Here is a 16,523-nt window from a genome sequence, read left to right on the forward strand (position 1 = left end):
CCCCAGCCATTCTGGGCACTTTTTAGCAAAAGGTTGAAAACACAGTAAAACCTCAAACATTAAAAATAGAGAATGGTAGGGATTCAACTGGCTACACGCACTCATCAGAGCCCCTGTCAGCCCCTGACACACACAGTAGGTAGCAATAGCCACCAAGGCTATCAATGGCTACTACATATCATGGCTGTATTCTGCCCCCATGGTCAGAGACAGTAACACTTTTTGAATACCAGTTGCTGGAAACTGCAGGAGGGAAGAGTGCTTGTGCTTGGATCCTGCATGCAGGTTCTCCACTGGCATCTGGCTAGTCTCTGTGAGAACAGGATGTTGGGTGGGATGGACCATTCATCTGATCCAGCATGCTCTTCTTATGGTCTTACCAGCTGGAGGGAATCACAAGTGTGGAGATTGCTATCATGCCCTGGTCCTACTTTCAGGCTTCCCAGAGGCATCCAGTTGCCTACTGTGGGAACAGAATGCTAGGCTAGATGGGCCATTGGCCTGGGCCAGCCAGCTCTTATTACATTCTACCTCCACTTCCAGAGGCAGTATGCCTCTACTGCTGGTTGCTGGGATGTGCAAGTGGGGCGAGTGCTGTGATGCTCAAGTCCTGCTTGTGGGTTTTCTGGAGTTGGCATCTGGTTGGCCACTGTGTTACAGGATCCTAGATTAGATGGGCCATTGGCCAGATCCAGCAGCTAGGCTCTTCTTATGTTCAAATGTACAGCTGAATGAGTAGGCACACAAGTCTCCTGATCACATCTCCACCATAGTGAGACATACTGCATTTCTATTTAGATTATAGCAGTAAGTTTACACCTATGTACATAAATTACAATACACAAACTTTATGCCAATTTGTGCCCTGCTCTTCTCCACGGTGGTGGAATGCTCTCCCAACAGAAATTAAGTCAGGCTCCCTCTTTTATGCGACTTTCTGCAGAAAATGAAGACAGACAGTTTCATTTTGGCAGGCTTTTAATGTGCAGTACCTAGTTTTATTGCCATTATGTTCCTTTGCTGCCATTTAGGTGTTTTTAAGTGCTGGTTGTATATCATATTCTTCATTACCAATTTTGGAAACCATTGCACTTTTATTCACTTATATGATATGGTTTTATTTATGCTGGAAACCTTCAGAAGAGCAGGATATAGCATTGTTATTAATAATAGGGATTTACAACAGCCTTCATCAACATGATGCCCTCCAGGTGTTTTGAATGACAGCTCCCACCAGCTTCAGCCAGACTGCTGTAGCTCCAAACATCTGGAGACCTGTGATGACCAGAGGGCATGTATCAGCTACTACGGGGTCTCTAAATCCTTTTGGCCAGACCTAGGTGAATTTTTATTCTGTATGAACAGAGTTTTTCAGCATTACATTGCTTTTGTAAGAACATAAAAAGGGACTGCTGGATTAGGCTAGTGGCTCATCATCTTGTTCTCACAGTGGCCAACCTGTGACACACATCCAGCCTGGGCTCAAAATACTAGAGGATCTCCAGTGACACAACTGTTCTTTTAAAAATTTATATTTATGGACAATATATAAATTAAATGGAAGAAATAAAAAAGGAAACAGAAAGTACATAAAAATACAAAAAGGAAAAAAAAGATAAAGAATAAGAAAAAACTGCAATTTTGTACATTCTTCTTCTTGTTGTTGTTGAGTCATTTAGTTGTGTCCGACTCTTTGTGACCCCATGGACCAGAGCATGCCAGGCACTCCTGTCTTCTACTGCCTCCCACAGTTTGGTCAAACTCATGCTGGTAGCTTCAAGAACACTGTCCAACCATCTCGGCCTCTGTTGTCCCCTTCTCCTTGTGCCCTCAATCTTTGCCAACATCAGGGTCTTTTCCAGGGAGTCTTCTCTTCGATATTTATTCTTGCCATCTCATTTTTGACCGCATCCAACTTACCAAGGTTCATGGTTCTTACATTCCAGGTTCCTATGCAATATTTTTCTTTACATCATTGGACTTTCCTTTCGCTTCCAGGCATATCCACAACTGAGCGACCTTTCGGCTTTGGCCCAGCCGCTTCATCAGCTCTGAATCTACTTGTACTTGTCCTCCGCTCTTCCTCAGTAGCATGTTGGATGCCTTCCAACCTGAGGGGCTCATCTTCCAGCGCCATAACTTTTATATGCCTGTTGTCTTTGTCCATGGAGTTTTCTTGGTAGGGATACTGGAGTGGCTTGCCGGTTCCTGTTCCAGGTGGATCACGTTTGGTCAAAACTCTCCACTATGACCTGTCCATCTTGGGTGGCCCTGCATGGCATAGCTCATATCTTCTCTGAGTTATTCAAGCCCCTTCGCCACGGCAAGGCAGTGATCCATGAAGGGGTGTACATGCTTGCCTAATATAAATGAAATTATTATTCCAATACATCTGGCAACCTAGCCAGATGGGTGGAGGATACGTAATAAAATTATTATTTATAACCTACTATTTTTTTTTACAAATGCATTCTAAATGTCATTATATTTGTCCATAAACAATTTGTCCATAAACAATCTACCTCTATAAACAATCGGTTTGTATATTGCAAGAGTTGTCATATCTTCTTTTCATTGATTAAAGGGGGCATTGATTTATCTGTCTTTGGATTAATCAGTCTTTTAACCATAGTGAGGGCACGAAGAATCCATTTACGTTGACCAGTTGTCAAATTCCATATAGTGGGTAGATAATTTTAAATAATAATATTCTCTGATAGTATTAGGTTTTCCCCCAATACTACAACCTAGTATTTTCTCCCAGAACTTTGTGTGGGACACTGCATAAACATGTTTCAAAGAAGCATTATCCTTACTACTTCTCCAGCAGTATGTTTTTGTAGATAGTCCCTTTCTATGGAGTCCAATAATTTTTTGTTATATAAGACATAATTTAAAATCCAACACCTTTGCTACAAAAGCTAAAACACTTTCCCACTAGTAGAAGATAACATAGGGACCTCCATTTTTTATTCCATTCATTTCTCAGAATCTGCATATCAGACTGATTTATTGATACCAAATATCTATAAAAAGTGACCACCAGCTTTTTAGTCTCAAAGGGTTTAATCAATTGTTCTAATATCTCTGGTGTCTTAGATGTTGTAAAAGCTGCTTGGCCAAACGGGGTTATTAACAAATTCTGCAACTGCAAATATTGCAATTGAGCCATCTCCAATAAGTGATATTTATCTTTTAACACAGCACACATATATAATTCATCTTCCTCATCTACTAATTGGTCCAGTCAATTCATCCAATCCAACCATACTACCCCCCCCATTTTAAAAGTAGGGTTTTTGTTTTTGTTTCGTCAAGCAATGTTAGAACACCACCTCTTTTTAACTAGCACAAACTACAACCTGGTGCAAAAATAAAGGTGTTTCAAATCTAGGCAAACATAGTAAGATTGCAGCTTTGGGGTTTTTTTATTTTAGAGAAAAAGAGAGTAGGAGACAGCAAGATACAAGTTTATAAAATTATGCTCAGCATAGAGAAAGTGGATAAGGAAGAACCTTTCTCCCTCTCTCCAAACACTAGAGCTCATGGACATCAAAGGAAGCTGAATGTTGGAAGCTTCAGGACAGGCAAAAGGAAGGCATTGGTCACACAGCACATACTGTATTTTTCGTCCCATAGGACGCTCCGTCCCATAGGACGCACCTAGTTTTTTTTGGGGGGGGGAATAAAGGAAATTTCCCCCCTTTATTTCCCCCCCAAAACCAGGTAGGGGAAACCGAAACAGGTTGAGGAACAGCGGGATGGCGGCGCTGCGCCTCCCTGCTGTCCCCCAAGCTTGTGGGGCTGGCCGATGTCTGCCCGGCACGCGGGTGGCAGGCTGCTATCCCACCGTGGGGAGCCCTGCGGGGAACTCCTGCAGGGCTCCCCACGCTGCGGATGTCTGCCCGGCGCGAGGGGCGCTCTGCTTCAGGGTGCCTGTCGCGCCGGGCGGCAGGCTGCTATCCGCAGCGTGGGGAGCCCTGCGGGGAACTCCTGCAGGGCTCCCCACGCTGTGGATGTCTGCCCGGCGCGAGGGGCGCTCTGCTTCAGGGTGCCTGTCGCGCCGGGCGGCAGGCTGCTATCCGCAGCGTGGGGGACCTCCCGCAGGTTTGCCTAGGCTGCGCCCGGTGCTCCGGGAAGCAGGCTGCTATCTGCAGCCTAGACAGCCCTGCGGAACCTCCCGCAGGGCTGCCTAGGCTGTGGATGTCTTCCTGAAGCCTGGAGAGCAAGAGGGGTCGGTGCGCACAGACCCCTCTCGCTCTCCAAGCTTCAGCGAAAGCCTGCATTCGCCCCATAGGACGCACCCAGATTTCCCCTTCATTTTTGGAGGGGGAAAAGTGCGTCCTATAGGGCGAAAAATACGGTAGTTAAACTATGGAACTTGCTCCTGCTGGAAGCAGTGATGGCCACCAACTTAGATGGCTTTTAGGGCGCACTGGACAAATTCATGGAGGAGAATAAGACTATCAGTGGCTACTAGCTATGATGACAATGCTATGCCTCCACAGTTGGAGGCAGTAGATGCTTCTGAGTAGCAATTGCTGGAAACCACAGGAGGGGAGAGTCCTCTTGTGCTTGGGTCCTGCTTGCAGGTTTCCCATTGGGGCATCTGGTTGGCCATTGTGAGAACAGGATGCTCGACTAGATGGTCAACTGGCCTGATCAAGCAGGCTCTTCTTATGTTCTTATGGAGACGAGCTGGACATAAATAATAATAATATTGGGCCTAATGAATCAGATTATTGGTCTATCTAATTCAATACTGCCTATGCTGACAATGTGTTTGGGGGTTTCAGGCAGGAATCTTTCCCAGGCCTATTTGGAGATGCTGGGGGATCAAACCTGGGACCCTCTGCATGCAAAGCAGATGCTCTACTCCCTAAAACACAAGGACTGGGAAAGATTCCAGCCTGAGACCCCAGAAAGTCACTGCCAGTTAGCATTAAAGATTCCAAAGACAGACCCTGGAATCTTCTGCCACGTGATTGTGGAGGCCTTTGTTCCTCTCATAAAACTGACTGCAAAGCCAAGCCACTCTGGCTGGGGCAGACTCCCTATCTTAAATCATTGGCAGTTGGCAACAGCCACATAGATGCATGGGCCACTGTTCTGAAACGAAAAGCATTTCTGAGAGTAAAAGCTGAGAAAGACCAGCGATTGTGGAGAATGACCACCAGTCACTGCTATGACAGATAGTACTGACTGGTAGCTTTGTATGTTTCCATAGCTGGGTGTGAGGAGGAATTCAGGATGGAGAATGGCAAGCTATCAGCAGTGGCATGGAGTCTGTCCCCCACCTACCAAAACGTAGAATAGGTAGAGCATGAACCTCTTAATCTCAGGGTCATAGGTTTGAGTCCCACACTGCATTGCATCGCATCGCATTGACTTGGAATAGATGACCCTTCCTTCCAACTCTACAATTCTATGGTACAGTTGTACCTTGGTTCTTGAATGAAATCTGTTCCGGAAGTCCATTCAACTTCCAAAAAATGTTCGAAAACCAAGGCACGGCTTCCGATTGGCTGCAGGAGCTTCCTGCACTCAATCGGACGCTGTGGAAGCTGCACCGGACGTTTGGGTTCGCAAACCAGAACACTCACTTCCGGGTTTGCGGTGTTCGGGAGCCAAAACGTATGAGTACCAAGGTGTTCAACAACCAAGGTACAACTGTACTATGTTTTTAAACCAGGCCCATTTGCATTGGAAAATCTTCCGATACCCCTAGAGAGTGATTTAAGCATATTTATTTGGTAGCTGTTTAGTAAACAAAGTCTCAAGCTTTGGAAACGCTAAGCTTGCCTAATACTGTATTCACAATAACAAGTCATGCCTTGACTTAAGTCATGCCTTGCTAAATTTTCCAGAGTTCTTTGAGAATGTCAACAAGCCTGCAGCGGGGGTTTGTGTATTTGATCCATAGATTTTGTGTACTTTTGACTTTGAAAAACAGCTTGGACCCTCAAGTCTGATATCTGTTATACAGTACTCACATACATACTGGGACTAAGCCCCACCCCCTTGATCTCATCCATAGGGCTCAGCAGGGATATTTCCGGGGGGGGGGGGTTCCCCAAAGTAAACTATGAAGGGGGAAGAAGCAGGCTAGTTTCTTTAAAAACCAACCACCACCACCACAATAGTGCCCCCTATATTTTGCCTTAAAACATAAAAAAGCTTCTAAAAATGCTTACACATACTTTTTAAAAATGGAAGCTGGAAATCTGGCAATTGTGTGTGGGATGCCGCCCTTGCAGATGCCCTAAGGTTGCTCACACGTATACATGCAGTGGCACTCCGCTAAGATATCTAATATCAATTTACCTGGGAGTAAATGGTTGAACACAACGAGTGCCCAAAGGAAAGTTCCTGGGGGGGGGGGACGACAACAATGTAAAACACTAAAGAGGAGAGAGCAGGCTAATTTCTCGAACAAAAATGTAAATAATTTCCTTTTAGTGAGGTAGGCTCAGACCTGCTATAATTTTATCAATGTGTAATTCTTTTTATCAATGTCTAATTGATTTTCCCTCCTGTTTTTATCTGTTCTTATTTTTAGCTGTAAGCCACTTTGAGTCCTTCTCAGAGAAGCAGGCAAGGGTGTGTGACACACACACACACACACACAGAGAGAGAGAGAGAGAGAGAGAGAGAGAGAGAGTATACTTGGTTTTAACGCTTGTATAATTGTTCTCGTAAAAAAAGAAGAAGCAACCAGTAAGTGCAATTAATAATTATGGGTTGTATCCAATGCTAGTTCTACTTTAGAGTGGACCCACTGAAATGAAACCTGTTAGTTAATGGCATGGGCGTCATTGGCCAGACCCACTTGAATCAACCTGCTCTAAGTAGGACTTACCTGGCTGCAAACATACCTTTCAATAGGTCTACTCGAGTAATAATGACATCTACATCTTTTGCCTCATAGCTCAGTTTCTACAAATGCTAGAGACTTACTTTTTTTTTTTTAATGAAACCTTGAGATCTCTCTCCCTCACCCTCTTGAGTAAGAGGCCCCCCTGCTCCCTCCACAGCCTCCCCTTCCCTTCTCCCTGGTCGGGCCGCTGTCTCTGCGAGCTCCTCCCCTCGCGCCGCTGCTGAGAAGGCGGCAACAATGAGCCTCCTCTGCAGACCGGTTCCCTTCCCATCATGGCCGCTACCGGGTGGCCGCCGCCGCCGCCGCCCAAGTGCTGGCTGGCTGACACTGACTGACTGGATCCAGCAGCCCCAGGACGAAGCAACCCCCAGCCTCCGGGGCTGGAGGGCCGGGAGGGCGTGGTGTGTGGGCGCGCGTGTGTGGAGAAGCAGGGAGAGCGAGGGGAAAGCGGGGGTAGTGGGGCTGCCCAGGCGAGGAGAAGCGGTGGGAAGCCGGGCTGCGCCCCGTCAACGTCGCTTCGGGCCTGCTCTGAGCCACCTCCCCTTCCACCCCGCTCAATTCCTCCCCTTCGTTCACTTAACGCCAGCTGAGACCCCCTTTCTCCCCCTCAGTTCGAGACCTTCCCTTCTCTCCCCTCCCCATTGGAGACCCCTTTTCTCTCGGTCGAATCTAAGACTCCCCCACTATTGCCCCCTCATTTGAGACCCTCTTCTCCTTCCCCAAATTGAGACCTTTCCTTCTCTCCCTCATTTGTGACCCCCTTCTCTTTCCCCGTTCCCCGTTTTCTATATCGATTGCGTGTGTGTCCCGTCTCGTCAATATCTCCTTTCTACCTTTAAGGCTTTGGGATATATTTCCACCCTACACCGCTGTTTTCATCATTATTTTTGGGATATTTGGAGTCTTGTGTGCTGCTCTCTCTCTCTTTCCCCATTTCCCCCTCTTCCTCACATTTTCTGCAGGGAGTTGCACTATGTGTTCCCCTCAGTCTCTCTTACACACCTTTTGGATAATTTTCTCCCTCACATTTTTTTAAAAAAATCAGAATCTGTGACTTTCCCCCACTTCCCCATTGTTATTCATTTTAACTTCAGCCTTTTACCCCTCCTTCCCTTTCAGGACTTTGATTTCCATTTAACTGAAAGAAGCTTTAATTAACACCGCCCCCGTCCTGCCCCGCCCCCCCAAAACTAATAGGAATTTTCATTCTCTTCCTTCCTTCTTCATACGGACTCTGTATTCCTCAAAGTTTTGTTTTCCTGCCTCTCCTCTTCCACTTGGGGGGTGAGAGGGGAGATTCCCTCTTTGCTGACAAGCCCTCATTCTCCATTCCACGCATTTTTCATTCCATCTGTGTTTCCTCTTCCCCTCAGTCCCTTTCCCTTTCTATGTAGACTATGATTGCAAACAAACACTCTCTAACTCCCTGACTTTCTCCTGGCATTCAGCTTCAGGTGGTCTCAACTTTTCGGTAGATTTTGGATGCTGGGTGGGGATGTGGGGTGCTCTACTGCTTCAGAGTCGACTGTGCAAACCCCACTAATCCTCAATTTGATCTCTTTTGGGGCATTCTGGGTGTCCTTTCAGTCTTTGGTCAGTTTTTTTGTTTTGTTTTTGTTTTTTGTTGTTTGCTGGAGTTGATCCGAAGCATCTGCCTTCCCAAGGAATATCCTAAGAAACCTTTGCGAAGCAGCCGAACTGGGATGAAGCTGGCTTGGTCATGCTTATATGTGAAAACCTTCCTCCTGCCGTGCAGATTTGACCTACCACCTCCCTCCATCCTGGAGTTGTGACTCCTGTGTCAGGTGACATTCATATATTTATGTGATCAGGTCAGGAGCATCTTAATCTCCCTTTTTGCTGATGACTTTAATATTTGCTTCTTCAAAATGACCCCCTCCTGCACAATTACACATTTCACTTTCACTGGGACATTAGAGAAGTGCCATTGGGTGACTTGTGACTTTTGCTATGGGACAGGTAGAGTCTGGCACAGACCATGAAGTCCACTGAAATATTCCACTTTCCATGGAACCCAACTACAGAGCCTCAGAAATTTTTAACTGTTTTATGCCTTTTTTGTGATCAGGGGAAGAATAAATGACCTTATCACACAGACACCTTTCTTTCAGACTTGAATAATACTTGAAAGCCAAATGCTGCCTGTTTTTTTGGCCGGTGAGAAGTAATTGCTATGCAAAAGAAAAGAAAAGAAAAGAAGAATTTTGATACCGATCTGCAGCAAAATGACCTCTCCCTGCCCTGGGTGAGATCTAGTATCGGCTCACCCAGTGGAAGATCAGGGACAAGACTTCTTCTTCCCCTCTTCACTTAGAAAACTTAAAAAAATAAATAAATTAGTGGCTTTTGCGGCTGCCAAGTGGAACTTCTAATATAGTGTTCCGAGAAACAAGCAGTGTCTGGAAAAATGTGCTCTGCCTCTTGACTTGAACCGCATGCCTTGAGTGATCTGGTCCCCGTCCCACGCTACCCCCAAGGAACACACTTCCTTGTGAAGGTATCTCTGCCAATCTGGAAGGTTGGTGTCTTCTCAGGTCGGGACCACCCACCTTTCAATACTTTATGGGTCAGCAGCCTGGAAAAGTTCTTGGGGACCAGCGGAGGCCAAGTCTGCCCACACTTCACTTTATCAAAGGCCCAGGGAAGAAGGAAGCATCCAGGCATGGGTCTGCCCACTGCAACGTCTTTCTGGTTCACGGTAAGGGCTTCCACCTGTGTCTTAATTTTAACTCCTTTTCCCATGCAAAAAATAATTGCGTAATTTGCATACAGGCAGTGTTTTAATCTGTTTGCAGATGTAGCAAAAATATTAATTTGTGGAAGTGTATGACACATGGAATTAAGAGAACTGAAGGTTTGTACAAATGGGTCTGCTTTATTAATACTACATACCACATTCGACATTAGAGCAATTGAGACATTTGGGGGTTCTGATTCTGGTGAAGATTCTGATGAAATCAAGTCCTGTGTTTTCAGGTTGAAGGCTTCTGTGTCATGTGACACCTTCTAAATTGTAGCTGTACTCACACCTACTAGATTGTGGGATTCATTTTCATATAATAATGGTAGGTAACAATACATAAAATAAGAGGTCACTTTTTTGGGAGAGGTTGGAATTTAGAGAGAATGCCGTGGGTGTCAGTCACAAAATGATGGCCATGGAGTGTTTGGCATAACACAAAATTGGGTCCAGTCGTGACCGACTCTGGGGTTGCGGCGCTCATCTCGCTTTATTGGCCAAGGGAGCCGGCATACAGCTTCTGGGTCATGTGGCCAGCATGACTAAGCCGCTTTTGGCGAACCAGAGCAGTGCATGGAAACGCTATTTACCTTCCCGCCGGAGCAGTACCTATTTATCTACTTGCACTTGGCGTGCTTTCGAACTGCTAGGTTGGCAGGAGCTCTGAGCACCATAGGAGGGACCAATAGGCACAGTGGAGTCTGCAGGCACCATGTTGATGACTACCAAATAAAAGAAAGAAAGAAAATACCTAGTGGTTTTCAGACTTCTCACCAGGGGACCCTTCCCATGTTGAGCTGATGATTTTCTGTATATCTCCTGTGGAATCTCTGATTGCAGCAGGGGATTTTAAGTGATGTTTTAGGATGCACTCTCAGTTCATTTGGGGCACTGGCTGAGCCTTTGTGCTGACCTTGCATGAACAACATGCTTTACTTTAAGGACTACCTGAGGCCTTATAACCTAGCCTGCTTACTTAAGTCAACCAGAGAAGTGCTAATGGGCATTGAATATCAAAACCCCCATGCTGTGGAACACTCTTTTGGCAGAGATTCAACAGGAACCCTTGCTTTTGACTTTCAGGTGTCTCTTGAAGACTTTTGTTGATGCTTATCAGCCAGTGCAGATAACAAAAACTTCTTAAGTAGCCAGTCATTTTAATGATAGTTTTACATTGCATTTATAAGTTGTTTTGTGAAGGGTTGGTATGTAATTATTTTTGTAAATATTAAATAACACACAAACTACACTCTAACCTTGTTCTCTCCTGTGGCTTCACATTGCAAAAGAAGATTGGCAATGGAGGCCTGGTTGTATTCCAGGAAGAATCAGTGACAACTAGTGGTGATGGCTATGTTCTGCCTGCACTGTTGGAGGCATTATGCTTCTGAATACCAGTTGTTGGGAATTGCAAGTGGAGAGAGCTGCTGCTCTGCTCATTTCTGGCTTGCGGGCTTTCCACTGGGGCATCTGGTTGGCCCCCGTGAGAACAGGATGGGCCCCTCTTGGCCTGATCCAGCAGCCAGTCTCCCCTTAAGGAGATCTGTTATGGTAGCAGAACCTCCATGCCCAGGGGCAGTCTATTGCTGAATACCAGGTGATGGGAAACAGCTAGAGAGGTCTTACTTGCAGGGTTCTCAGTTGGGGCATTCTCAGCTGGCGATTGTGAGAACAGGATGCTAGACTAGGCCCCCCCCCCCGTCTGATCCAGTAGGGCTCATTTTACAATACTGATACTTTATACAGGTGGTTGTGGTGATGAAGTACAGTTACTTGGACATGATGTGGAGGTAGCAGGTAGGGTGGCTTGTGCATTTCTTTCAGTGACTTCTTTCATACTGATCAGTAGATAGTCCTGACAGTTGCACATACAAAATGATGGAGAGGCAAATCAAATTCAAAGGTCCACTGTGATGTATCAGTTAGAGTTTTGGACTTTGACCTGTGGGAGCTCCCCATTCCGCCATGAAGCTCACTGGGTGTGACCTTGGGCCAATCACTGTCCCTTTCTCTCTCTCAGCCTATAACCTACCTCACAGGTTGTTGCGTGCAGATGAAATGAGCAGGAGGGAGACCCATGTATATCACCTTGGAGAAAAAAGGATGGTATAAAAAATAAAAATAAATCTGCAATCCAAATGCTGGGTCCCCTCCACCAGAGGGAGCCTACAAAATTATGCACTCCCAATTGTTTAAATAAAAAAAGTCATTTATCTGACCAGACCTTAAGTAGGCTGAGCCCAGGTGAAAGTTTCTCGTCAGCACAATATGGGGAGAGGAACAAATCTCCTTTTTTGTATGTGCTGCTTTTCAGGAAGCTGAGCTCATCTGTTTGTTGTAACTGAAGGTGGAGTTCAAGGTTCCGGCTCCATCGCTTGTGGAATCCATGGATATCTGGGCTGAAAGGAATGAACTCATGGTCCTAAGAGACTTGTAATATGTGTTACAAAGTGGAGGAATCCAGAGTTCATCAGTAACACGCACACACAGAGAGGGAGAGAACTGATGTGCCTAAAGCTGCCACTATCTAAGTCTCTGTATCTCTTGTATAAAAAATATTAAATCAGAATACAAGATCGTAATGTTAAGAATAAATGGGAGATGGCCTGGTGTGAAAATGATCTGCAGAATCATACTTTATACCCATGGGAGATGTTGCCTGCAACTCCTTTCCAGAATCTGCTGAGCTTTGAATTGCTTAGATGTGGTCATATCTGGACCATGAAAGTATTAAGAGATGCACTAGGGATGTAAAAACATTGGAAGCTGTCTTGTTTAGAGTCAGATCATGGTTCCATCTAGCTCAGTATTGTCTACACTGACTGGCAGTGGCTCTGCAGGGTTTCAGGCAAGGGACACTCCCAGCCTCTGTATTATATGCAGAAAGGACACATGAATCTGATGATACAGTTTGATTGTGGATTTTGTTGGTAAAGAGCCCAGGAATACCATGTAAACTTCCAGTGTAGACACAAAGTGGGCTGGTCTCTTAACCATTACTAGGAGACATAAGAGTGCTTTGAATACTTTTATGGCCACTAGGCATTCTTCTGAGTATCAGTTGCTGAAAGCCATGGGGCAGGGAGTCCTATTGTGCTCATGTCTTGTTTGTGAGCCTCCCATTGGAGCATCTGGTTAGCCACTATGAGAACAGGATCCTGGGTCATTGATCAGATCTGTCAGCTAGGCTCTTCTTATGTTCCAGCCTCACTGTCAGAAGCAGTATGCCTCTGAATGCCAGTTGCTGAGAATTTGATAGATTTTGATTTTATATTTGTATTCCACTTTTCCAACAACAATCACATGCATGGGGCGTGTTTATCTTGTGCTCAGATCCTGCTTGAGGATTTCCCATTGGGGCATCTTGGTGGCCATTGTGAGAATGGCCTAGATGGGTGCTGGACTAGATGGGTCACTGGTCTGATCCACCAGGGCTCTTCTTACATTCCTCTGGCTTCTCCAGATGAATTGAAGGTAAATGAGTTGGTCGTGACCACAGATTTTGATTGAGTAGCAAAACATCTGGAGACACCTTTGACCAAGCAGTGTGTTGAAGAATGGGCATGATATGCGCTAAGATGTTTGAACCAAGATGTTCTGGTGGTGGTGATAATGCACACAAAGAAAGACACACATCTTTTTTACAGGAATCTGTTGTGAGATGTCCACAGGGTGGCAGGAGGAGGCTGTGCTGGATGCAAGTGGGAAGCATTGCCTGAAGAAACTGTCACAATATGTGATATAGTTTATAGGTGAGGGAAGCTCAGGCCCCTGGGCTGAATCCACCTCTCCAGACCTCTCTATCCAGCCCTGGGATATCTCTCTAGGCCCTACTCTACAATTCTATGATTGAACGATTCATGCCCATTTCACCATTCTGCTCCCTCCTTGATTGTCTTTACTTGGCTGCAGTGTATCCTTGGACTGTGACGATGCATCTCTCTCTTTTCTGGATGGAGGTGTGCATGTGTGTGTTTTGGCCACAACATAAAACATGAAAGTGCTAAAGAGTTGGGATTATGCTATCCCAGTATTGCTGTGCCTTTCCCTCCTGTGGAAGATTGTCATGGCTGTTGCTGGAAAGAGCTGTCTCAATTTTTATAAAGGAATATAGAAAACTGCTTTATGCTGAGCCAAACCACTGGTCCATCCAGTTCGGTACTGTCTACAATGACTCCAGGATCTCAGGTAGGGAATCTCTACCAACTCTACGTGGATGTACTGCTAAGGCTTGGACCTGGGGCCTTCTGCATGCAAGACAGATGCTGTACCAATGAACTATGGCCCCTTCCCCAAATGAGAGAGGGAAAGTGCCTATACTTCCAAACCCTTCTGCTTTTGGTTTTGAAAATGTGCTCCAGTAACTGAGGGGTTCCTAGAAGGTTTTCAGGGATTCCTCTGTAGATGGTAACTAGGAGCTTACATTTTATTTTATTTTTTATGCTATTAAACTTGTCCCCACCCCACACATGCATAAGGGAGTGTTAGGCAGGATGTAGGTCAGACTCTGCCTTCAAACAAGCAACAGTAAAGGCCCCATAAGCCTAGCCAGTGCCCTGCATGAATGGTCCAAAATGAACAAGGGAAGGAGAGACTCTGCTATGAGGAAAGGTTGCAGTGTTGGGGGCTTTTTTGTTTAGAGAAAATTTGACTAAGAGGCAACCTGATCTAGGTTTTTAAAATTATCCCTGGCATGAAGAGAGTGGATAGAGAAAAACTTTTCTCCCTCTCTCAAAACACTAGAACTTGTGAGCATCGAATAAAGCTGAACGTTTGAAGTTTCAGGACAGAGAAAATAAAGTACTCCACACAGTAGTTAAACCGTGGAACTCACTCGCACAGGAGGCAGTGATAGCCACCAACTTGGATAGCTTTAAAAGAAGATTAGACAGATTCATTGAGGAGAGGGCTGTTGATGGTACTGGCCATAATGGCAGCAATCAGACTCCATGGTCGGAGGCAGTAATGCTTCTGAATATTGGTTGCTGGAAACTTCAAGAGGGGACATTGCCCATGTGCTCAGGTCTTGCTTGAGGGTTCCCCATTGGGGCATTTCATTGGCCACTGTGAGAACAGGATGCTAGACTAGATAGGCCATTGACTTGATCCAGCAGGAAAGCTGTTCTTATACCCTTAAGAGTTAACAGTGAACACTTATCGCTTAACTTCTACTCATTAATTTGATTGTGGGTTTCGTTTCAAGGTTTTTTTAACAATGGTTAAATCTGGTGAAGGGAACAAGTGGGTACAGCAGTGAAGTTGCTGATGCTCCTGTGAGAGTCCCAGCCTTCATTATCTCCTGGACCAATCATTGTTCTTCTTTTCCTCTTTGAAGGATTTGGAATTCATGTGCCAAGAGGGTAGGAGGATAGCTTCAGTTTGGAAGTGGTTCAAGTTTGTGCCGGGAGAATTTCTCTTTACGATAAACTGCACGCGTCCCCCAAAACCATCTGTGTTAACAGCGTGATTTGTTTAATGAGCCAGCAACGGGCAGCATGTTGCGTTCCTGATTTCATTTGCTCCTCATTAAAGAGTTGACACAGGACAGGCATGTGCAGTTGTCCCCCCACCTTTTTTTGTTTTGTTTTAAGGCTATACTTGCCTGCTGTTCGTTTAAAAACCCTGGATCCTTTACTTCAGGACTGGAGTGACTGCTATGAGGAAAGTTTGCAGCATCTGAAGCATTGTAGTTTATAGAAAAAATGAGTAAGAGGCAACATAGTAGATAATGTTTATAAAATTATACATGGCACGGAGTAAAGTTTTTATTCCTGTCTCATAATGCTAGAAGTCATTGGCATCCAATGAAGCTGAATGTTGGAAGATTCAGGACAGATCAAAGAAAGGCTTTCATTGTGCAGCACAGAGTTACTGTGGAACTCATTTCCCCAGTTGCTGGGAACCACAGAAGGCAAGAGTTGCTTTGCCATCATGTTCTGCTTACCTCTGTAGGAGGCACTTGGTTGCCCACTGTCAGAACAGGATTCTGGACTACATGAGCCACTGGTCTGATCTAGCAGTCTTGTCTTATGTTCTTATGATTTTCCAAACTTTTGAACTCATAGACCCCTTGGTGAGCTTTTAAAGTTGCCATTGGTCCCCAATCCAAATTCTTAGTAATGAAAATGAAATAAAGTTAAGAAATAACAACATCTAATCAACATTTATTCATATTCAACCACAGTTACAAGGAATAATAAATGTAAAGAAAATAAGGAAGTAAAACAATTGAAAATAATGATGATACCATACCACTCTGGACCTTAGAAGAACATTGCTGGAACATTGCAGGCAAGTGGTCCATCCAGTCCAGCATTCTTTTCTAACAGGGGCTGACCAGATTCCTCCGTGGAAAACCATAGAGCAGGACCTGAATACAAGAACACTCTCTCTTCCTGCAGTTTCTCGCAACTGGCTTTCAGAAACATTACTTTATCCATGCACTATATTTCTGACACAGTTCCAAGTTAAAGTTTTTGCACTGTATGAAGTCAATGAGAAAAATGTATAGGCTGGTATTTTCATGCCAGTGAAGACAGGTGGGCACCGCAAAACATTTTCATGTATGAGGAACATCCATCCCATGATAAATACATGTCTGGAAATGCCCTGGGCAAATTAAAATGAAAGACAGTTTTCATTTGACATCAGAAAGAGAATAAAGATTACCACTGACATTCATGATGGGGTTTTAAGCTCTCTCTCAATTTTTGAAATGCCTTCCCAATGACAGATATCTCTCTTGACACTACCTACTTGAACTTCGCCAGCTTACCATTTGCTGGCAGTCAATTTTCTCCTGGTTCATCCATTATAGTACATATTTCTCCATTTAGAAATAACAAACCTCAAAACAATCTGAAAAACTAGATTTCAGCGTAAACA

At 44.9% G+C, this 16,523-nt stretch overlaps 1 protein-coding gene across 1 annotated transcript in view; it reads left to right on the forward strand.

The window, feature by feature from the left end:
• Positions 1-7,046: 7,046 nt before the first annotated feature.
• The window catches only part of ABL1 (ABL proto-oncogene 1, non-receptor tyrosine kinase), a 126,234-nt gene continuing 116,757 nt past the window's right edge, over positions 7,047-16,523 (forward strand). Inside the window, exon 1 of the mRNA XM_083485020.1 lies at positions 7,047-9,596. Within this exon, the coding sequence (XP_083341146.1) occupies positions 9,461-9,596 (136 nt within the window). The 5' untranslated portion in view covers positions 7,047-9,460. The remainder of the gene's footprint in view (positions 9,597-16,523) is intronic.

The sequence above is a fragment of the Podarcis liolepis genome (assembly GCF_965112155.1).
Source record: "Podarcis liolepis genome assembly, chromosome: Z".
NCBI classification, from domain to species: domain Eukaryota; kingdom Metazoa; phylum Chordata; class Lepidosauria; order Squamata; family Lacertidae; genus Podarcis; species Podarcis liolepis.